At 37.4% G+C, this 25,476-nt stretch overlaps 1 protein-coding gene across 1 annotated transcript in view; it reads left to right on the top strand.

The window, feature by feature from the left end:
• The window catches only part of LOC140166722 (E3 ubiquitin-protein ligase rnf213-alpha-like), a 136,651-nt gene that overhangs the window by 43,929 nt on the left and 67,246 nt on the right, over window positions 1-25,476 (top strand). Inside the window, exons 6-9 of the mRNA XM_072190220.1 lie at window positions 13,572-13,772; window positions 15,330-15,523; window positions 20,443-20,780; window positions 22,926-23,179. Coding sequence (XP_072046321.1) covers window positions 13,572-13,772; window positions 15,330-15,523; window positions 20,443-20,780; window positions 22,926-23,179 — 987 coding nt within the window. The remainder of the gene's footprint in view (window positions 1-13,571; window positions 13,773-15,329; window positions 15,524-20,442; window positions 20,781-22,925; window positions 23,180-25,476) is intronic.

The following is a 25,476-nucleotide window of genomic DNA, read 5'->3' on the forward strand; positions in this document are numbered from 1 at the left end:
CTTTGTATAATAGCATCTAGTCTAAATCCAATAATAACCAACTATCACCGATGTGTAAACAAATGATGCACACCAATATTAAGTGTAATAAAAAACCCTTTAAAAAGGGATGTACCGGGACAGGAATGATTTCATGTGAAGATTATATAACAAAAAGTAGATTACATTGAGTAACAACCATTTTCTTTTTTTAAATATAAATATACAGTAAAAATAATTTTTAAGTGTAAATATTGTGGTTGTTTGAACATTTTGAGCCAAGTTCCATTTGTTGCTATTCTTTCAACATCAGTCTTTACGTTGTTACATAAATTTGAAAAAAGATGGAATAGATTCCAAACATTTGGTACCAAATGTGATCCTTCTACATCCTCAAGAATTTCGGAAGCTAATTAATTGGCGATTTTGCCCAATAGTTTATGTTACACTCTGTTTTGTATTCTCTCTCACACTATACTTTAATACGTCAAAACTGTCTAGTATAATTGTGATTGCACAAATGAAATTTGTAAAAGCAAACAACATTCGCATCTTTTAGTATAGATTAATTCATAACAATCTGGTTTGAAAATTTAAACACACTATATCAAGAATAATTATTTTTGGAATATATAAACAACAAATATATTATAGGCCTACACATACTGAAACCCAATGCTATTGTATTAATTTTGTTTATAGCATGGTTAAAGACTAGTGATATACGTGGAACATAATTAGCTTACATCTGCACCAAAGCTACATTTTACTGATTTCTGATTTTTACATCTGCACCAAAGCTACATTTTACTGATTTCTGATTTTTCTGTATATCATCATAATATTATAGACAAAAATATATGAAGTTAATCAACTTATCCAAAAGAAGGTAATTGTTTATCATGTGTGCAAATAGCTTTTGATACCAGACTTTTGATTAAGGGCATAACATACACCCTCTTCTATCCTAACATATTATTATTATTATCATGTGAAACTCCTAAATGTAGAACCAATTGTCCTGCCAATTATTCTCTATCTCCCACCAACTGCCAATTAATTTTCATGTGTAAGTTTTCTGGAATAGATGCACATCAAAACATTTTCATTAACCTATAGCAAGATCGCTGCTAGATAACCTTGACCCTGCTTGAAAAGCACTATGACATGATGACCACACACTGACACATTTACTGAGTATTTTATTGTCCCCTGCACTTTATACTCTAATAAGGTCAATGTGCATGGTAAGAGGACCAGCGAATTTGCCCAATTTTCAATTTAGAAAGAAAGTTCCTAAAATATATACTGATTTTACCTTAGTCATGCAAAATCAACACAAAACTTCTGCTTTCTTCACACACCAATTTTGGTATTTCTATTTGCTATGACAACTTGATCATTTTTTGACAATATTTTCTGTTTTATTCATAAACTATCAAACAGAAAGTTAGAAACAACAACAAACTTGATCCAATTAATAAGTACCGTGGCCAGCTTTGCTGGCCCCGGTACAAAAAGTTCAGTCAGTTGCTACATGTAAGTACATGTATTCATGTGTGTAACAAGGTTCAGTTAGTTTTTTCTTCATTCACCAATACACTACATGACTCAAGTTTGTGTGCATATATAGTGAATGGTATTATGTTATGTAATCATTTAGACGGACCGGTGGCCTTGTATCACGTCTTGGATAACGTCTAGGGTTATTGTTGTTATTTGGTACTTGTACCGGTACCGGTATCTCCTGTGTGTCTTCTTCATCACTTGTGTATGCCACTTCCTCACACTTCTCTTCCCTGTCAGCTCTCCTGTATGCATCCTTACTATTTTCTTGAAGTGTGACACATCTCTTGTGATTGTTTTAGTGTTGTTTGTGGCTGTTATTTGTGATCCTTTTCTATTCATCACAGCCCTGGACCAAATAAAGCACTTTAGAAATGTACTTTATCTGTACTTTAAGGGTACTTTAACTGTACTTTAAGGGTACTTTAACTGTACTTTCTGTTAATTAGTACATTATAAAGTGTACTTTAAATGTGCTTATTTTTCATATCCTGGAAAAACTGTGTACTTTAAAGGTACTTTAAATGTGCTTTATATGACTTTAATTATACTTTATGAATATTTTGATAAATGTGGGAAATTTTTTGTGCTTTAACTATACTTTATTTGGACTTAGTTTTTTCCCAGTGTCAGTGAGTATACTTTAATTGTGCTTATTTTGGACTTAACCAAATTTTGAACATCAGTGTGTACTTTAAATATACTTTATCAGTACTTTATGTATACTTTACCTGGATTGGTTTTCCCGGTATTGTCAGCAATGTAAGAGTACTTAAAATGTGCTTTTCAGTGTACTTTAAATGTACTTTAATGTGGTCATCATGGTCATGTGATGTTTACATATACAAGTCACATGACTACATTCTTCTAGATTTGAAAAATACCAACGGCCATCTTGTGCTAAGGTTGCATATTGCAATGGATGTATAAAACTGTTCATATTTATATAAAATGAAGGACTTAATGGACTTACAAATACAGGCTTGATTACAGGAGATAGTTACTGGTAATGTATGCTTGCATGTGAACATACTTGTGTTACCAATACTTTGATAAGCTCCATATGTGGTAAGCTTATAATTATAAGCTTACTGGTATATGGTATGGAACCTCGTTAAGCACAGTACTTTAAATATGCTTTTTTCAGTATGATTTAAATGTACTTTTCTAGTCATTGTGCTTTATTTGTACTTTAAAGGTACTTTATCATCGTTCCAAATGTCGCACATTGGAATGTTGTTTAGAAAGCATATTTAAAGCACAGTGCTTTAAATATACTTGTTTTGGTATAAAGTATAATTAAAGCACAGTACTTTAAATATGCTTGTTTGGTATAAAGTACAATTAAAGTACAGTACTTTAAATGTGCTTTTTTCAGTATGCTTTAAATGTACTTTTCTGGTCATTGTGCTTTATTTGTACTATAAAGGTACTTTATCGTCGTTCCAAATGTCGCACATTGGAATGTTGTTTAGAAAGCATATTTAAAGCATGTTTAAAGTACAGTGCTTTAAATATGCTTGTTTTGGTCCAGGGAGTAAAGGGCATGGGGTCATAGAATGGTATCAATTTCCCTTGTTGTTGGCTTTTGACAAGTACCCTGTCTCCTACTTTGATGTCAGATTCTTTGGTGTGTCTGTGCTTGTCTGCATACTCCTTCATCCCTCTTTTTTTTTGCTTATCATTCTGTGTGATCACTTTGTGTGTGCTTGAATGGTTGACTGGTTGAAGTTTAGCGGAGACTTGTGGAAGAGCGGTTCGCATAGGTCTTCCATTAAGTGCTGTTGCTGGGGCAATACCAGTGGTTGCATGTGGTGTGTACACGGTACTGTCTAAGAAAGGTCCAGATATTTCTGTGCCAAGGTTGACTATCAGTCTCTGAGGTCTGTGCTGCTTTTTTTAGTGTTCGCATGAACCTTTCAGCTTCGGCATTGGCTTCAGGCCAAAGTGGGGTGATGCATTGATGTTTAAAGTTCAGATGTTCTGCAAAGTTGTGGAACTCATCTGATTGAAATGGGGGTCCATTGTCACTTTTGACAACCTCAGGGACTCCATGCTCAGCGAAGATCTTATCTAGTTTTGGTATTGTCGCTTTCGCTGATGTCGACGTCAGAATTTCTACCGCGGGGTAGCGCGAATATTCGTCTACAACCACTAAAATGTAGTGACCTGATTGAAACGGCCCGCAGAAATCGATGCTTACTTTCTGCCATGGGTAGTCTGGTACATGTAGAGGACTCATTTGCAGTGGGGATCTTTGCACCTTTGGTGTCGTGGCTTGACATGGAATGCATTCTTTAATTTTCTGTTCGACTCTGGTAGCCATGTTGGGAAACCACACTTTGGTACGCAGAAGGGCTTTCGTCTTAGTTATTCCCTGGTGTCCTCGATGTGCGAGTTGGATAACACGATCTGTCAGGGACTCGGGGACAATGATGTTGTCTTGTTTGAGGACAGTCCCATCTTCTGTCACTGATATTTCATCTCTTATATTCCAATAACACCTGTGTGTGTCCTTGACTTTGTGCATTGTGTTTGTACGATGGTGCTTTATGACAATCTGGAGTCCAATGTCATTTTTTGTTGCTTCTTGTATTTCAGCTTGTGTTATTGCCTGTGGTTTGGAGTTGGTCTTGACAAAGTTTACGTATTCTTCAGCTCTTTCTGACGATCTACCTGGCTTGCCTGCTGGATCAGGATGGCGAGACATATAGTCTGCAGGATTGTCTTTGCCGGCGCTGTACCGAACTTGCATGTCATAACCTTGAACCTTCAGTAGCCAGGACTTGATTCTAGCTGACGGGTCGATCTTTGGTTTACTGAAGATCGGCACAAGGGGCTTATGATCTGTAATTACAGTGAATGGTTTCCCAAACACATAGAGGTGAAGACGCTGTACAGCCCACACTATGGCAAGGGCTTCCCTCTCTATCTGACTGTATCTGGTCTTTGTTGGTTTCAAGGATCTACTCACATAACAAACATATCTCCTCTCACCATGCTCGTCGATCTGAACCAGTATAGCGCCGAGTCCTACTGGGCTGGCATCCACCCAAATTTCTGTGTGTCTGTTTGTGTCATAATAGGACATGACTGTCTCACTAGAGAGGGCGTTCTTGAGCTGTTGCAGAGCTTCATCTTGTTCTCCTGTCCAGGTGAAGGGTGTGTCCTTGTTGATTAGTCTGCGTAACGGTTCAGTAATTGTTGCCATATCAGGTATAAACCTTGCACTGAAGGTTGCCATGCCCATAGGCTACTGATTTCAGCAGCAGACTGCGGAGGTGGGGCATGTTTGAGTGCTTCGACTTTCTTGGGGTCTGGGGATACACCATGTTTCCCAAAGGTCAGACCAAAAAATTCAAGATGTGTTTTACTGAATTCACATTTCTCCCTGTTGAGTGTGAGTCCTTTATCTGCTAGTCTTTGTAGCAGTTGTGTGAGTCTGGTGTTGTGTTCTGATTGTGTGGGTGCATGTAATAGTATGTCATCAGATATGTTCAACACTCCCGGTATGCCTTCTAAACTCTGTCTGATGGTGTCTTGGAATACTTCGCTGGCTGAAGATATCCCAAAGTTTAAACGCTTGTAACGTTTGAGGCCAACATGAGTTGCGAATGTAGTGATGTATCTACTCTCAGGACTTAGTTCGAGTTGATGGTAGCCCGATCGTAAGTCAAGTTTTGAAAAGTACTTTGAACCATTCAACTCAGCCACAATTTCATCCAAGGTTGGTGTATCATGTCTCTCGCGGATGACCGCTTTATTCGCAGCACGCATATCAACACAGAGCCTGATGTCGTCCTGTGATTTGGGTTTGGGTACCGCGATTAATGGGGATACCCATGGTGTTGGACCAGTGGCATCTTCAATTATGTCCTGGTCTTGAAGTTCTTGCAGTTTTTTCTCTATCTTGTCACGGAGTTGGAAGGGAATTTTGCGATGTGTCTGAGCAACAGGTTGTACTTGCTCATTTATATGGAGTTTAACAGTTACATCCTTCAACTTTCCTACTCCGTTAAAGACCTCTGGATATTGTTTAGCAATATCATTATTGATGTTGTGTACTGTGTTGATGTGAAGAAGGTTGAGATCTCTTGATGTGTATTGTCCAAGAAGATTGTTAGCTTTACCTTTCACAACGTATATGTCTGCATCAAGTTCTCGTTCACCGGTATGAATACTTGCTTGAAATACACCTATGATAGGAATGGGGTCAGTACTGCGATATGGTGTCAACTCTATGTCTGTGTCTTGAAGCTGTATATTATGTGCTGTCTTATGTTTAATGTTGCTGTATGTTACTTCATCAATTATGTTCCATTTGCTGCCTGAATCTATACACATGCGTACTGGTGTTTTGTTGATGTTGACTGTTGTCATTGATATGTCATCATGGTCATTGTGCATGTTGTTCACAGTATGTATGCTGCTGAGAGAAAACACATGAAAGTTGTCGTCATCTGATTCTGAACTGTATTGTTTTATGTTGTGGATATCATCATACTCATCAACCCGTTTACCTGTATTATCATTCAGAGCTTTGACTCGGTCTCTCCGTGTTTGTGTTCTGTTACTACTGGTCTCTCCTGTTTGTGGTTCTTTAGATTTAAAGTTACTTGATCTTGTATCTGTCCGTTTACTACTTTGACAGGCACGGGCAAAGTGGTTAAGTTACCGCACGATGTGCATTCTTTGCCGTGCGCTGGACATTGACCTTTATGTGGGTAATCGTATCCACAAAAGTAGCAGAGTTTGTTGGATGAGTTCATAGGTTTGCGGCGTTGAGTATATCTTGCTGCAGTGGCAGATTGAATTACCTTAGCCACTGTGCTAGGTGGAGACGATGTGAGATGGGCAATGATTTGTGTTTTTAGTTCTCTTTCAGTACTATCACCAAAATCGCAGTGGATGGCCAACTTGCGCAGACGAGTGCAGAATTGATCGACGCTCTCATCGGCGTATTGAGTCGTTCTCCGAAACATGATTGTCTCGTATATTATGTTTTTTTTGGGATTGAAATATTTGGTAAGCGCATCGATTGCTGGCTTGAGCTCGGTTGGGGTGCCAGTGTCTGGTAGTGTGTCGAAGATATCATGTAGAGCTTCGCCGCCATAATGGAGCATGAGAGAACGCTGTCTAGCTTCTGAGTTAATATCAAAACCTACCATCGCTGTCTTGAACCGGCTGACCCACTTATCCCAGCGTATGGATAGGCTGGCAGGATCAGAGTGTGGATCAAATTCTGGTAGGGTGGGCATTGACGATGACATGATTTATTGTTTATATTTATCCAGCTCAAGTGTCAATTAACTCCAGTTTTGTGCTTAAAATATACATGTTAAGCAGACTTATGGCAATATTCAGATAATCAGATAAATAGTCTAACAGATTTCTGGCGATATTCATGTACAGGGTCTTAGTTATATTAGCTGACACTCCATTTGACGATCGTCACTGCACTCTGACTCTGACGGTCTTGACTGTAGTCACTGTTTGACTTAATTTGCATGGAATAGGTAAGCTTAAAGATCGTACCTGTTCATTGTGTTGTAGCGTAGGTTACAGTTTCCGCATTCGTCGCCAATGTAAAATAGTATTGCAAACTACAGGAAATGGACTAAACCAATAGATATAACATTTCATACATGTATTTATTCACCTGGCTTCACTCGAGGTATATTCATGGCAGCGGCCATTGATTGTAGTGTTGTGTGGTATTTCATTTAGGCATGGGCGTAATGAAATGGAATAATTGCAAAAATAAGACTAGGTCATAACCAACTTGGGAAGGGGGCTCGAAATAACAGGAAAAATTGATCAAAGTTTGAGTTGTGCATCTTCCTTTTGCTCTGCTTTGAACCTATAATCAAGCTCACTTTAGCATTTAAATTTGGAAATTGTTCATCCGTCACTAGGTGTGCATTTGTCCTGGTAAATATAATCAATCTGGGAGCAATTTCCCCCCATGGATTAGCTGTTAGGTCACTTCGATAAATTTGAGATAATTCGTCGGGTGTACTACATAGTGACGGATGTTGGACTCTGACAGAAAAAAGTTTTTGAGTTAGACGCGATCAAAGAGTATGCCAATTTGTGGTCAACCATAGCAGACCACTAACAAGTAAAATCCTCCCAAAGTTGCTGTATTTTGAAAAACTAGTATTTAAAGTATCTTGAAACATCTATCACATGAAGAATTATTCGCTATTAAGGGGGTACTACACCCCTGGCCAATTTTGTGCCTATTTTTGCATTTGTCTCAAAAATTATAGCGCATTAGTGACAAGTAAGTTATGTATATTATAGGGGCAAGGACTACAACTACTGCACTACTGCACATTCTTTTATCGCAAGCGAGAAGCTTTTCAATTCAATTGAGTGTCCTTGACTATGCTTCAGTGGTCATGAAAGGATTCAAAAAGATTCATAACTTCTGCCCCAGTAATCCTCGGAGGATGTATGATAAGAGTTCAGTCTTCAAATGATAGTCATTATTACGACCAATATAAATGACTGACTAGCATTGAAGACTGAGTTCTGCAGTGTAGGTTGGGATACAACATTATGACACCGGCAGATTCGTCGGGGGGGGGGGTATTACCTTCTTAAAGATTTTTCGTTACTATTTTGTTGCACGTTTGGCATATGAAGCCGCTGACAATTGAAAAGAATTGATTAAAATAAATACACAAAAAGCAAACACCAAAAGAAAGAAGCAAAAAAACAAAAACAAAAAAACCCACACAAAAACCTTAATGAAATTCGAAATGGAGATACGTAGTTTAATTAAAAAAGAGAGAAAAAAAGAGTAAACTATACTCTACAAATTCGAAGTTTATGAAGAGTCTCAAACTTGCGGTCTCTCCGTTTTTGAAATTGAACCACTTTGCCAACTGAGCTAATGGGGTTGAGACACAAATTTGCAGGTTAACTTGTTCGTATATAACTATATGTGTATCGATGATTTGCTCAAAACCCTTTACACTTTTGTGGATGGCGCTGTTCTTTTTTTTTTCATTTTTACACGTTTTCAAAAGCCCTCGATAGAAGGCACATATGCTAACTATCGAGTGATTACGGTATATCAACATCCGTCAATTGCATAATTAATTAACTAATTAATTATGCAAACTTGAGCTTCAAATCTTGGTAATATTAGACTAATTGGCCAATTTTCATAAAAATGACAAAAATCAACATCCGTCACTACCCTTACCATACAAAACTGCATAATATGCAGTCTTTATGCAGTCGAATACAAATGACTACTTAATGATGCAGTTGTACCATGAAGTTATGTCTTAGACTGCATAGAAAGCAGTCGAAGACATTTCAAATAGGCAGTTACTGTAAATTATACAGTCCTATGCAGTCAAGCTTGGGAAAACAAGTAGTCGAAGACAAATTCAAAATTATGCAGTCCTATGGAAGGCAAATTATGCAGTCGAGAGCTAATTTGCATACATGTCACATGATCACCAACTGCCATTTCAAATTTGCTCTTGGATTCAAGGTAGTTGCAAGCTGTAAGAAGATGGTGGATGTTTTGGGCACTATTTTACATAATTCAGACATTTGAAAGGAAATTCCACATTACAGATAAATTACAATGATTGTATGAACAGGTAAATTTGAGGCTTACAGATTTTCACTGCATGTAGATGAGTAGCACTTGTACATCAGAGATGTATCATGTATTCAAAATTAGTTTTAGTGGCAACCTAGTTTTCTATAGCAGAACAGTTTAGTTCATTATAATTATGCTGACATGTACATGTATAATGACAATAATTAATGTGGTACAGGGATAATTAATGTACTGGGGATCTCTGTCTTATTTTGGCGGGCTGAAAGGTGGGAGCAATAAGGTTTATATTGGTTCATCAAGATGATGATTCTAAACCTTTTTGGCAGACAATTTTTAAGAGCCATGACTTTATGCATGGTGCCAAATGGTCATCCTATTTCTTTGGAGCTGTTGTTTTCAACTTTTTGTCACAGTGAGTGGTCCAAACTGCCACCCTGCAAGTGTCACAATGGTAAACACATGGAAAAGTATAAAGGGTATTCATGAGTAGTGATGTAACAGGGCATATAGCAATGGGTTTACACCGTTTTTAATGTAATTGCCCTGCACTAGGCGTTATGCCGTTCCACTGAAATGCACATTGATCATGATCATATAGACCTGGATCGTAATCGGGCCGGTACGCGTGGGGTGGGGTGCGCACCCCCTGCATAAGGGCCTGATTCTAATTACAATTTTAATTCCCCCATAGAACCAAAAACATGGAAATAGCTAGTGTTACCCTGTGAATATTTTGGCTAAAAATGGACAGAGATCCTTCCTAATAGTTATCATTAATGTTATTGCAACATTTTCTGTAAAGAATGACAAAATTAAAATTTGACGGAAATCGTAACACAGTCAACTGCCTAATTTAGATCTTCAGATATGCAGTCACCCAATGAAGGCATGGCTAATTTGCATATTAACTTTGCTGTGGGAAGGCATAGCTATGCAGTCAACCAATGTAGCCTTCGAAGGCATATATCATGTCTTTGAAGGCATAATATGGACATGTCGATGCATATGAAGATCATTTCGACTACTTAAACCGACTACATAAAATAACTGCATCTACGACTGCATAGCAACTGCATAGCGAAGGCATTCACTTTGGTAAGGGTATGCAATGCACCCAACGAATTTCCGCATATTCAGAATGACAGGCCGCACATATACTCTCTCCATTATTGGAAGAAAAGAAAAAGGTGGAAATATTCTATGTAGAAGCTATCTGTTGTTTTTGTGACATAAATTCTGTGGGGGTGGGTGGGGTGGTGACATTCAAATGGATCTCTGAATCTGAAGTCGCTGCTGCTGGCAAAAATATCTCAAGGATACATCACACCAACTTCCGCAGTGGTTGGATGGCAGAGTAATTATAGATTTGGTTTGAGGTGATGAGCTAAATTTGTTTTGAAAGCAGTTTTTAAAGTCCGGGCTCTCAGCACGGCCCTGCAAGGTGCTAACACTTCAAAGTGTTCATAGTTCTGGTCGCTAGGGTTCAAATCCCCGCACAGGCATGGAATCCTACGTAATATGTATCATGTTCGCTTCCATCTAGCGATCAATAACCTGAACAACCATTGTGTAATTCAATTCAATGCACAAGCTCATACACATGTGGTTCTTTGACGTCAATCGCATACAATATAACCCGTGATCTATAATGAACGTTGGTCAAAAGACGAGCTTACTGAAGTGAAAAATTATGTACGTGCCGATTCATCATTTATGCATATTGCCTTGAAAATCATAAAAAGCAACTGTTTGATCAACCCAAATGATTTTATTAGCGTTATTTCTAAACCAAATTTCAAAACCACAAAGTGTTTTACCTGACTTTTGACCCAGAAATGTATGAATTTGATGAGAAATTGTGATGAAAAATAATATTTTACAAGTCAGATTCAGAAAATCTCATTACACACTTTAATTACATCACAATCCAAACAAGATGGTTAAGTTCATGGAGAATGTTACAAACTGTGGTATCTTTTGCCATATTGTTTTTCTATAGGGAATAATCTTTTATCGTTACAATCGGACATGAAAACCTATCAAAAACACAACAAAAACGTGCATCGCTATTTTAATGCATGAAACAAATTATAAGAATTGTACAGAAGTGACCTAACACTTATGAAGGCTGTATCTTGAGAAAGCGCATGGTCTGATGCTAGAATCTTGGCAAGGACACTCTGGTGAAATAAAGAAAAATATATGTGATTGATTTTGTGTGACTTTTGAGCGTTAAATGTTTCAAAATTAAAAAATGAACAAAATGCGAGTAACTATGATGTCATAAACATGACAATAATATTCGTGATAAATAATTATTGCTCCCTAAAAAAGAAATGGTTAACAAATGGTTTGAATACATCGCACGACCCTATAGTAACTTTATCTAGAAATTTGTGCAAGTTACTTGTCAATTTTCGCCAGAAACAAGCTTTTTCTACGGTTATTGCCCAGCTCATTAGCGCGATATGGGATATTCTTTACCTCGAGTTTACTGCCCTCTCTTGACGACAGGGCTTCGAACTCTTATCAAGGCGATCTAAGAAGTGCAGGGCCGTGTCAGCAACGGATGGAGAAAGCTGGTTCCAGCTAACGATGGTTGATGGGAAGAAAGACTTCTGGTAGATGGTGGTCTTACATCTTGGCTGAAAATATATCTAGTTGTGTCCCCTCTGACCTAGTGGTGTGCTGTATGTAGTCTTAATTTAATGTCAATGAGCCCATTATCCATTTTATAGAGGCCTTGCATGTGACGTATCATCCCGTAAATAAGGCGGACTACTCAAATGCATTCAACAAAAGCATGATTGCAATCTACCGTGACAGTTCGTCTCACACACATAACCCTGCACTACGATCAAATAGGTTGATGACAACATTTGATTGAATAGACTGCACTCCGCCATAACTACGGTGAAGGACACCGGCTCAAATCCTTTGTTTGGAGCCAATCGACAATTTCATGCAGGGCCTCTATAAAGAGTTGTCAATTTCTTTGCTTGCCGTCTTGACTGGAGAGTGTCCCAATCAAGCTCCCGAAGTAGGTTGGTAATGAAAGTTATTATTAATGTTAGTCTCTAATAAGTTCTGTCTACGCTTGTCTACGCTTGTCTACGCTTATCTACGCTTGTCTACGCTTATCTACGCTTGTCTACATCTACATCCGCATGCAAACCCCACCAGATCTACAACAATGAAAAGGGGAAACAATACAGGATTAGATATAACATAACAGGTAACAATACCTTTCTCACGGGTATACACTTTCTTGCAGGATCTTGCTGATGGATAGTTCTTTTTCATGAGAAATCCTTAATTTGTTTTGAAGAAAAAACCTTTAGACTTGGGTGTCCTTTGACAACAGTGCAGTACTATAATTTTTTACCCTAGTGTAAAAGTTAGTCCATAAAGTGGCTTCAATTGGGACTTCATTTAAAAAATAAAATTTACACATTGTGTAAAAATGGTTCACCAAATGGTTACAATAATTCGCCTTTCAAATTCTCAGGGGGGGGTAAATTCCCCTCAGATATCCCCCTGGCGTTGTAAAAGCGTGACACAATGGCCACTGCATTGGCCATAGTTAAACATTTGAATTTCTTCAGTCACCAGTTTTTGCATATAGGCCTATCCCCCTCCCCAGGTTCTCACTTTCTGAGCACACTTCTGAAATGGTGCAAAAGACCTTGGTGGTTAAAAAAAAAAATTATTCTTAAGTAATAATCATGTCCATAATGCATGCAAAAATGATCTTATGTATTCAATGCTACCATTATAAAGACACTACTCTCCATCTCATGCATGCCTTTGTTACATCCATGATACATTCCCCTAAATTCCCTCTAAGCTTTATAATTAAACATGTTATTTCTTGATAGTTCATTGTGTAGTATACATGTGATAAAACTTTTTCAGCCCCCATGTCACCATTAAAAGTTTTGGACTAGCCCATGTATAACATGAGGTGCAACATGATCATGACCATAACTCAGCTGTATAGCACCAATAACTTGATAACCAAGTACTATAAACTAGACATAGCTGTGGTCTAAGACCACGAAACCAGCCGTGGTGTGACCCCTTAATGACCTTTGACCGCAAAATCTGTGAACACTACATAGACACTGGCTAATATCAATGCATGTGGCATCACTCTAATACGTTATTTGTGGCAGAGGGGGCATTTTGAATGTTTTTGATCTTGGACTGGAAGTGACCCCTTAATGACATTTGACCCTAAATAAATATATACACTGGGTAACAACAATTCATACTGCCACTGTGCTAAGTTTTTCTTAGCTAATCAAATTTTTAAGGTATTTGGTTTTACACCGGAAGTGACCCCTTAATTACATTTGACAACAAATCTGTGTATGAGTCATAGACACTAATGTTTAATTATAATACTTTTAAAATCATTGTTATATATCAACAACAGGGGACCAACTCAAGCTGCTGATGGGTTATATATCCCACTTGCACTCATGGTGGAGCAAGGTCAATGTCTACTGCTTCACTTTCATACCATTGTTGCACCAGAATTCAACTACAATCCAAAGCAGGATAAAGCTGTTGTTGTTATGGATGGTGTTGACTTTGGCAAATGGACGTACCACTGTGTTGAACTCAAGAAGGAAAAGTAAGTCATGTAAATTCTGGTATAAGTTTGTTAATAGTGTTCATCATATGCACCACACACATACACCTACAGTCATACTAGTCACAAACCTCAATAGCGGGTGGAAAAACCATATACAGCCACAACAGCCAGGCACCTCCTCCTCATGCTGCTCACCAACCTGCATGGTCACACGTTGCTATGGGATGGCATTCCATTCTTCAACCAGGATTCGTCACAGATCATTCAATGTAGTTTAATTGGCTACTCTGGCATGCACAGCACGACCAAGCTGATCATGTTCAATTGGGTTGAGGTCTGGGCTGATGGCAGGCCATTCAATTCTCTCTACTCCCATATTCTGCAGGGAGTTGTTGACTACCCTGGCTCTGTGGGGGTGAGTGTTGTCATCTTGGAGGATTGCATTAGGTTCCAGATTGTGAGCTATTATGAAGATATGGGATTGCAGCTTGCTTCACAGAATAATTATTATTTTGGCACATTTTGTTCCCCACTACATTCACAAGACATGTACTTAACCGTGAAAAAGGTGATTGTTTCAAAAGTGGTGTCATTGTAATGGGGAATAAAGTAGCTATCCATTGATATACATCACGATATGAACATGTCACAAATAATCTGAGATATAGATGCTTGAAAAAACTTTCCAAACTTTTGTTGTGGAGTTTATAAGACCCTCTAGTTTAAGTATTGTTTTGTATTGTTGTTATGCCTGGGAGGAGGTTGGCCTAGCGGAACGGGCACTGACTCATAATCGAAAGGTTGCGGGTTCGAGCCCCGGCGACGCCATCGTGTTGTGCCCTTGAGTAAGGCACTTTATCTCGATTACTCCTCTCCACCCAGGTGTTTAAATGGGTACCGCATTCTTAAATGCTGGGAAGGTAACAGACTCGCTGTAGAGGAGGTGTAGCGATCCCCTATAGCAACATTACATGGAGGAGTCTGGCCCAATCGCCAATGAAAGAGAGATGGGCACTCCGATCACTGTTTATACAGGATCGACTCCTTTACCTTTACTTTTTTATGCCTGTGGTCCTGCGTTCAAGACCCAATTCAGCCCTTCTTTTTGGCACAACGCGGTGGGCTTATGTTATGGCGCAGGTGGTTGGCTGTCTGGTTCGCTGGTTTGTTCGTTTTGACCTGACCAAAAATTAGAATTTTGACCAAAAATCACATTTATGACCCAAAATCACATTTTGAACCCAAAATCACATTTTTTGACCCAAAATCACACTTCTGACCAAAATCACATTTTGGACCAAAAATCACCTTTTGACCAAAAATCACCTTTTTGACCAAAAATCACATTTTTCACATTTTGACCAAAAATCATATCAAAAAAATTAATTGCATATTATTTGTATATACAACCTTTGTTGTGGGACCACTTTAATTATGAACCACATAATTCTAGTTTTTCACTAGATTTTCCCAGCTTTATGTTTTTAAAACATTGTTTATGTTATTTTTTCTTAAATCTATACTATTTATTCTATTCACATTTTTGTGTGTGACTAAGTATTTTTTATGGTTATTCAATATTAATTTGCATCTCAGAGATCTTCAAAATGGATACATACAGATATCAGGTTCTGCTCACTTTCAAATATCCAGCTTGAAGGGTAAGAAAATTCAATACAAGTATCAAATCTGCAAAGATGATATTACGATGTGGGAATTCATTTACAAACCAGGCCATGGAATATGGAACCACATTCTCGCGGTACCGGACCATCAGTGTGTAAATGGAGGTATGTTTTTTGCAAATTTATATGGTTGTTTATCTCATCTCATGTCATGTAGTACATCTATAGTCTTGTCAATATTGTCTTGTGTTATGGTCACCAAAATTATCCAGACCAAAATCACCTGCTACCGAGTTCACTCAACACTAAACACACTGTTTATTATATCAAACAACTTATGATTATTTATTAATTAGTGCAGTATCGCTGTCAATCAAATTACAATATAAGATCATACAAAAATTAAACTTTATATTAGTACAAAGATTTCTTTTTGCTATGGTTTCTTAACTAAGCCTGGAGATCTTGATTGGCTGACTTTCTGATGAGATTCCTTTGATGGTGTCAGTTCTTGATCCAAGATCCGGCAATGTCCAGGATCCTGTCTACCCAAGGGAAACCCCTGAACTACCACATAGTCTCAGTCCCAAGTCCTGAAGACAATATTTTTGTCACTATCCTAGCTGCTAGTTTTTTGCAAATGGTGTTCTATGTTGACCGTAAGCTAGCTCCTCAGAGATCACTTGGGAAGCTATCTGCTCCACTTGACAGTTGGATAACACTCTATGTTAGTCCACCAAAATACCACAGTTTGTTGATAGAGATATATTTCAGTCTGTTACTTCTTTGAGTTGACAAGACAATAAAGCACTATTGGATTTCGCGTATATCTGCTCTCCAACACACACGAACTGTGAACCGAAGTTTGCGACTTCACACAATTATGGTAACTTTAGTATAGAGTCCGAAGTTTACTGTTTTCTAAAATCCATTTTCCGTGTTGTAATCCGTGTTGTAAAATTTGTAAATCCAATAATGCTTTTATGTATGAACAATGATATTAATGTCGCTATAAAGTGTTCAATATCGAGATTAATATGCTCTGATTAGAATATTTTCACGATAATAGGCCAACTGTTATGATGTTTAGAGGGATATAGGGGTTCATGCCTTAGTAATTTCGGTTTTATTAACTGTATTTTTATCATAAAAATTGATACATGCACAACTAATGATTGTTTTTAACATTTATTTCTCTTATCTTTTAACGATTTTTGTCACATCGTACAAAAATGTCATTTTCCGTGTTGTACCTCCGATTCCGTGATTTTTTTCCGTTTTCCGTAAAACGGAAAACTTCGGACTCTACTTTAGTACCACGTACCACTGGCTAACTTAACTTTCACAGAGTTCCCTGTTATGACTCTACACTGCTCTCCAAATCATTTATTATCCAGGCTTTCTATATAATTCTAGAATAATCACCCCCTACTTATAGCATATCACAGCATACTTCATCATTTCTAAAAATAGCTCATTACCTCAACACAAACCAGTCAGAATTATTCACCTGTGTACTCCCGCATTGAAATGTCTTTCCGCAGTAACAATTGTTGAATTTTTAGTAAATAATACTAACTTGAAACCTATTTATTTACTTCAATATCATCTTACCTTTACAGTTTTAATCAACTTTTCAACGTCAAAACATTGCTGGAAAATAACGAAACAAACTTTAATTCTTATGATCTCATGAAAAACCTGTACAAAATCCCCATAGGAAAGCTGGCGGCGCTTTAGTATCATTACATTTTCTGTGGTTATAGGGACTGCGGAAAGATATTATAACCTGGGAGTACATGGTTTCTATAATAGTGCCACCACTTTATTCTGTGACAATCATGATCATTCTAATGGTTTACACCCCCTAATTATAACATATCACAGCATACTATATCATTTCTAAAGATAGCTCATTACCTCAACACAAACCAATCAAAATCATTCACCTGTGTACATGGTTTCTGTAATAGCACCACCACTTCATCCTGTGACAATCATGATCATTCTAGTGGTTTACATTATGTATGCATGCTAGCATTTTCCATTGAATTTCCAGAATATTCCAAATAGAGATAAATATCAGAACAAGTGAAAATTGATGTCTAATGACAAAACACATACATGTAGCATAATGAATACTATGGAATATTTTTGGGGCACGTAACACTTGTAAAACTTTCACAATTTGGGCAGTAGTGGTAAGACTATTGACTATTGCTAGCAAATAGGCAAAAATCTTTGGACAAGTCATGACATTTTACGTTGGTCATGTAAGTTAATTCCAGAGAAGGATCAAAAGTTGTGATAATGTTTGTGGAAAATTCTGAAGAAACTGTCAAAAGTCATGTAAAAAAGTTAAAATCATATCAAAACAGAAAGTGAAAATTAAAGAATTTGGAAGAATATTAGTGTAAAAGAGATCAGCAGTGAAGCAAGATTGGCTTAACAAAAGTGGAGTAGCTACCTGGGGGCATGGGTGGGGGGAATTGCTGGCGGGGCCCAAATGGGCCCTACCCCCTATCAGGCATTAGGGGAAAAGAGAGAGAAAGAGGAGAGGGAGAGGAAAAGAGGGGGTAGAGAGAGAGAGAGAGTAAATCCGTCAATAGGTGTAGTTTCATACAAATTATATTATCAGTATATAACCAAGGATAGTGGTCATTGTTGATATCTTGAAGGAAACAAATAAAAAGTGCTGAAATTCTAATTGGACAAATTAAAAAAATTTTCAGATGGAAATGGAACTTTTACTTAATGGGTCGAACTATGAACGATCCTGATGAATTTGTTTCAAGAGTTAAACATTTCCGTGCCCTTTGTGTGCATTTTAAATAAAATTATGACTCTTTATCACTGAACTTCATTTTGATTATGACCCACATACATTAGTAAGAAAAGTCTAAATATTTCTCGCAGAGTGCACAATTTTTTGCCCCACACATTATGTGGAGCTTATGTTATCACCCAGATGGTTGCCTGCCTGTTTGGCAGCCTAGCTGTCCGGGGCAGAAGCAAAACCATTAATCCACTGTACAGCTTAAACACAATTACCGATCAACTTTATTATTATGCTTTCAGGGTTATTAGGAGTTAAGAAAACCTAATAATGATAATATTGGATGGCTTATTTCGCATGATACCATAACATATCGGATTCGTCATACAAATATCGAACTCGCCATTGGCTCGTTCGATATTTTTATGACTCATCCGATATGTTATGGTATCATGCTCAGCCATCCAATATTATATCAAACTTGGTATGGTGATAGGATATGGTAGCTTATGGTTGACTGAAGTGCTGATATAGTTATGTGTCATGTTATTTGCATATTTTGTAAATATTAATGAGCTCATTTGTATATTTTGCCTACAATTTCATTAATCCACTATGCAGCTTAAACACAACCACTGATCAACTTCAAACTTGGTATGGTGATAGTATATGGTGGCCTGATGTGCTGTTTAGTTTTGTGTCATGTTATTTGGATATTTCTGAAAACTAATTACCTTATTTGCCTATTTTATTTAAATGCCATTATTCCTTTCTGAAGCTTACTGCAGATTTTTCCAATGAACTTCTACATGTAACTTGGTAGGGTAATAGAGTATGAACACCTCCTGTGTTGCATAGTTTGTGTCATCCTATTTGCATTTTTATGAATTTGAATGACTTCAATTGCATATTATAGTTTGTCTCAAAGCTGTTCACAAATTGAAAACCTAATGTGGAATGCATGTTTTTTTAAGAATTTTTTTTTTTAACTTTAATTTTTTGTTATCTGTCAGACAAGCTTTTTGACAAGAATAGACCACCTTTCATATCTCAAGGAGGTTTCACTGTGGTCAAGATGAAGAATTTTATTGAGATTTATGATTTAGTGTTATTTTCAGACATGAGATTTTTGTGTGTTGGATTTGGAAAAAAAAGAGATTTACTCAATCCAGCGAGAATAATGCATAAAAAGCGGGTGATTTTATTAATGTGCACGGGGTTTTGAGAGAAACTATTAAATTAAGATGGCCTTTACAAACCTTTATTATTTACACACCTTTATGTGGGGGACACCTTAATTACAAGCTAGCTATGAAAGGGTAAGTATTATTCACCGTAGAAGTTATGATGTACCAGGATTAACTACCATGGCAATAGGTTTAAACAATTGTTGAATATATCGCCCTGCACTACAAGCAGGTTGCACTCATTACCTGTGTATGTCTCCAATCATAGAGATTGAATACAATACCACTTTTTTCAAAGATACTAATCTTACAGGTGCGAGTGATCAGCATGATATAGAATTACGATCCCTTTTCTTTAACATTTATGGCTCAATGCAGAGGAGCTGGGTGAATAGTTCAGTGCTATATATTTAAAAATTGTTTACACCTATTGCTATTTGGCTATTTTCCAAAATTATCTTACTCTTTCACCCTGGAGTATCAGAGTTAAATCTAGACAAAGAGGCCCGTAGGTGCAGGATTTTTTGTGAGGGAGGGATGAGATATTTTCCAAATGTGGACCTTTATTGTAAATACAAAAACTCACTTTAGTGCAACAGTTAGTATGAAAAGGGGTCCTTACGTTAATTTTTCTTTTTATTTTGGACTTGTTTAGCGTGGTGGGGACGGGTGTGTCGCCCCACTCGCACCTACCCCTTTTTTGGTGGGTTTTGGCCCGCCCCATATCCATACAGGCTTACCTCCAGGCAGAAATCCCAGCTAAGCCTCTGCTTGACAAGCAGTGGTTGGAAGCCAATTTCTTAAATACATCATGAAATAAAAGCATAAAAAAATTACTCTTTGAGAGGGAGAGACAGATGAGCTAATGAAAGCCTTTAATCTATTTAAAATGGGATGATGATATCACCCTGGCAAAAAAAAAGGTTTGTCTCACAGCTTTTGTGCGCATTTGTAAGATCGCAAGATTTGTAAAAAAAATTACCAAGTCGGGAATTAAAAAAAAATTGCATTTCGCATTTGTTTTCAAACCACTGGTGAGCTTTGTGACGATCAAACCTTTTTTTTTTGGGCCTAATAGATATGTGTATACTGCTTGCAACATTATTATTATGTAATTTCAGCAAACTGGCATCAGTATGATGATGTTGTTCACTATGAGATAAAAGATCACCAAAATCAAAATACCAGAGTGTGGAAACGGGCATTGACACAAGTGGCATCCACTCTTGGCTTCAGCAATCCAGTGTCACAATTGGTCCATGACAGGCAACTGGCTGCGCAGACATTCCTTCCAAAATGGGAAGGGTTTGTTATGACACAAACCCCTGCAAACATGGAAGCAGTAGAGGCAATTGGTATGGTTGAACAAGTCTGTAGGTGTGTTATGCATCCACAGGTGGCTCATAATAATAGTAACCAGACCAGCAAATGGGAGCCAAGTGGTTTTAATGCAGCTGATGTAAGTCATGTTTGGCAAGTATAGCTATAATAGGGAACTTTTATAGTTTGATCAGCTCGTAATAGGCGGGAAATGTTAGGCTTTACCACTGCGCTGAAAAGTAGACCCATGTTAAGAGTGCGAAGTGCTATAAGTTGACCTGTCTGCTTTATATAATTTGTATGTTAAAGAAAGTAGACAAAGTATAGGACTTGAATTAATATTTGAGATGCTTCTGGCGAGATGTCACAAGACAAGTCACAAAATTAGAATATTTTGATATTAATCCGCGATGTTATAAAGGCCTGCCAATTACGAGCTGATCAAAGTATAACAATAGGATTTTTTTGTTTTAACTATCCTCTACCGTGTGATAGACAACAGGCTGGTCTAACATTACAACAGGCTGGTCTAACATTTTGAGTATTCGATATGCATGGGTACAGCCGATATCCACTATATGATAATATATTGGATCTACCTGTTGTCTATCACATGGAAGAGGATAGTAAAACAAAATTCATATTCATATCATTTTTTCTCATTCTTAGATGATAAATACTATTTTAATAACTATAAAATATTTTATTGAGCAAAAATTCAGTTACAGTCATAAAAACCTTATTCTAAAATGAAACTTGTTTACAACTTGAAATCTTCAGTTGCACATACTTCAAGCACATGGGCAGGGGCGGATTTAGAGGGGGGGGGGCGCACCTGGCGCGTGCCTCTACTTTTTGCTGAGCGGTGCCTAATTTTGTGTATTTTTGCAGAGCGGCGCCTGAATTTGTGTGGGCACCGATCCGCCGCGGCACATGGGCAGCGGTGGTGGCTCAGTGCTCCCCTTATTGAATATTCCTGGATCCGCCCATGGGCGTTTTACGCAAGGTCTACACAGACAACATGCATGCTACATACGTTCACCTCTATAAGCGTGTTACGTGTTATCAATACATGACATAGGGTCGTCTACAGCCTGATAGATGACACCCGAAATGATGTGATTGTCCAATCATACAACTTAATGGTTGCTCATAGTTTAAAGTCATTAATCTACAAACTACCACTCCCACACAGTGTCATCATCCCTATATCTTTGTGTCAGAAATTACCATGCATATGATAGCAGGTGAATCCACTAGTTCTTCAACAGCCACACATGGCGAATTTGTTCCGCCGTGTTTAATAGTTTTGAGATTGAGGCCGAGCGACTCAGGCTATCGGACCTGTACGATAGATAGATCGTTTTTTTTCCCACGAAGAATGCGCGGCCGCCATTCACCAGCTGAAATGACTCATTACGGGCCTAATGTCATCAACTACTCATTCAAGTGCTTTACTGTCATTTTTTGAATTCAGATTGTTCATCTTTGTAGTGAAAGCATGGCACTGTCAATTATAAAATAGATAAGAGGACTCAATTTAATGAGATACACAACTTTAATCCCCCCCCCCAATATTTTGCCAGGGTATGGTCCATACAATCATCCCCCAATGTTGATGCCTGTATGTGGGTTTCTGACCAAATTAACCCCATATTTGGCCATTTTATCCCCAAAAGTGCCATTTTTTGTACGCTTTGCGTGAATATATTCTACTTTTACACCTTATTTCATCAATTTAGCTTCAATATGGCAACATTTTTCGCGCGCTTCACACACATTTGTACCATAAAGTTATTTCGTCACCAAAGGTGCTGGATTCACTATACTTCATGAAATTTTTTCCAACCCCATCCCCCAATGTCAAAAAGAAATCTATGTGATAGTGATATATACACAGTTTTTATGTTGAATGATTCAATGATACACATGTACTGTACGAGACATGAAAACCATCACTTGATTAGTGAACTCAGAATAAAATTGAGGATCCTCAGAATAAAACCGGGATCCCCAGGTTTATTATAAAAACTTAAATTTTACTGTAGTTGATTATACTGAGGAATAAAACCGGGGAACCCCAGGTTTATTATAAAAACTTAAATTTTACTGTAGTTGATTATACTGAGGAATAAAACCGGGGAACCCCAGGTTTATTATAAAAACTTAAATTTTACTGTAGTTGATGATACTGAGGAATAAAACCGGGGAACCCCAGGTTTATTATAAAAACTTAAATTTTACTGTAATTAATTACTGTACTTCATTCTTGAATTTGTGGTAGTTTCTCTTGAAGTATCTATCAAACAAGATCAACTCATTCAATCAAGGATCTGATGTTGATGTTATTGCTGGTGTAGAGAAGCGCCTCATATCAGCACTGGCCATTTCTAAAGTGATACACCATCACCAGTTGAGACCCAGCAAACAACTGTGGAATAATCTGTTTAAGGGATTGAGACTTCCTTCAAATCTGCAGAAGCCAGAGTACACCAAGCTAGCCAAAAACATCAGGGAAACATACAATATTGTCTTGCAGTAAGTTTACTTGTAAATTACATATTGATAATAATTGACTGCTTTGTTGGCAAGCACTACAACATGGTTGATTGGTTAGATATAGCTTCGGGGTGCTTAGGGGTACTTTTTCATAATAACGTTTGAAAAAGTGAATTTATGAATCTTTTAAAAACTTCCAATTGCTTAAGTAGATAATGGGTCAAGGGTTTGGTTAGCCATGCATGCATCTTTAAGGGTCCTTAAGAGCAGCCAAATCTTCCTAGCAAAGTTCCTTGTCATTCATAATGCTTCATGGGTGCTGGTTGCTTAGAAACAGCATTTTTATCAGCTTTCCAGCATCTTCATTGGCTATGCTCTCTTTGCTTAGTATTTGCATGGTATCATTTGGTTTTTGTCTGTCACACCGGAAGGATGGTTTTTTGTTTTGTGTTCTCTGGTGTATTTTCACACAATGATATGATCAGGGTTTTACTTTACAAACTAAGTAGTACTGTTGTGGGTCTACTATAGATTGCTTCAATGGTGATGACTATTGGCTCTGCTTTAGTAATTGTTTAGAGTAAAAGCAGACACAGCACAACATGCAGATCTACAGCGTATCATCGATAGCTGGACTTTGCATAGTGGACGATGTTTCTGAATGGGCAAGTACTTTTTAATTCAACTAATTTAGTTATGAGTAGATTCAATTTGATTCAATACTGATTATAAATGAAGTAAATTGTCTAGTTTTTCAGAGGCGTAAGCCTAAGATCTCTTATTGTCGAGTGTAGATGGAAAAAGTGCTCGGTTATCTTGAGCATTATAATTCTCCTGTTTATCCGATAGGCAAGTATTTTGAGAGTTGGGTAAATTGCTTCTATACTGGAAAAATATGGGTGATATGCTTATAAACGCAAATGTAGGCCCTGTTCTATCATCAGTCGAACTTGGAATGAATGTAAAAAGTATGATTATGGAAAAAATATGGCTGATATGTTAATACATACAATTGTAGACCCTGTTATGTCTTATTTGGAACTTGGAATAAATTAAAAAATGAATAAGCAATTAAGTGCGTTGTTTTGAACTTGTTTGAGCATGGAAAAACATGGCTGGTATGTTTATAAATACAATTGTAGGCCCTGATCTGTTTGTTAGTTGGAACTGGTAACAATCACCCTGGACAAGTTACATTCAACAGGTCATTTGTCATTGTAGAAGTAAAAACAACAAAACAACTAGGCCTATATAGTCTAGTGGATATATCCCACTGGTGTTGTTGCTCTTTGCTGTCTGTTTTTTGTGTTTTGTTTCAGAGCTGGTATGAGCTGGAATGCTGGATGGGATGTATACTAACATTGATTTTGATGTTGACTTTTGGGGACATCGAGAGTGTTGAATTAAAACCGTCAGTTCTGAAGTGACAAACATTTATATGCATCAGCTAGACTACCCTACAAGGTTGATCAGCGGTGGGGAGAGACTCCTGCAGCCCACTTCTGTGTGACTGTGAGAACATTAAATAGACAAATTGCACATAACGGTTGCAAATTGCAAATATGCATGAGGATGATGATTGGGCAAAAAATGATCATGCGAATATATTGAATTATCAATAGCAAACAAATTAGATACATGGCCATACAGTATTACAGACATCAAGTGTGTTATCATCATGTGTAAATGTAACTGAACTTTGGTACCAATGTGATGGGAACATGCTTATGTGTGTGGAGGTGGAACATCATGATTGACATTTGCGATCATATAAACTCGATGTTGATGTTAACAGAGCAAAAACTACTCTTTGAAGGTGTCCATACAATAATGGTGTGGAGGGGGAATGCTGTGATTGACATTGGGATCATAAACTTTATGTTGATATTAACAGCGCAAAAGCTACTTGTCCAAGCTGTTCCTTACAATGGAGGAAATTCTATAGGAATCAAAAATGAAACAAAATATGGGCATGGAGACTATTACAGACAATGACACAAAATTGCTGAAATAAATTGCATAAATCGGAAGTGGACCATCAGTAAAGTGACTTGGATTTAATCATCAAGAAAATATAATAGGTATCAGAGTTCAAACAAAATGTCTATATGATTTAAATGAAGGTATTGCATGTACTGTAATGTATTTTTTAAATTTTGTTTAATTATCTGGATATAAGTGCAGCTACAATTAGTCTAGATATACTTTGTGTAATACACATACAAATCATAGTTACTTAAATTAGGTTAATGTAACAAATGGTCATTAGTATTATATAACAATATCATGACATATATTTAAATTGGTTAAAAATTGCATACTGCTTTATGACTGGA

The sequence above is a fragment of the Amphiura filiformis genome, chromosome 12 (assembly GCF_039555335.1).
Source record: "Amphiura filiformis chromosome 12, Afil_fr2py, whole genome shotgun sequence".
NCBI lineage: Eukaryota > Metazoa > Echinodermata > Ophiuroidea > Amphilepidida > Amphiuridae > Amphiura > Amphiura filiformis.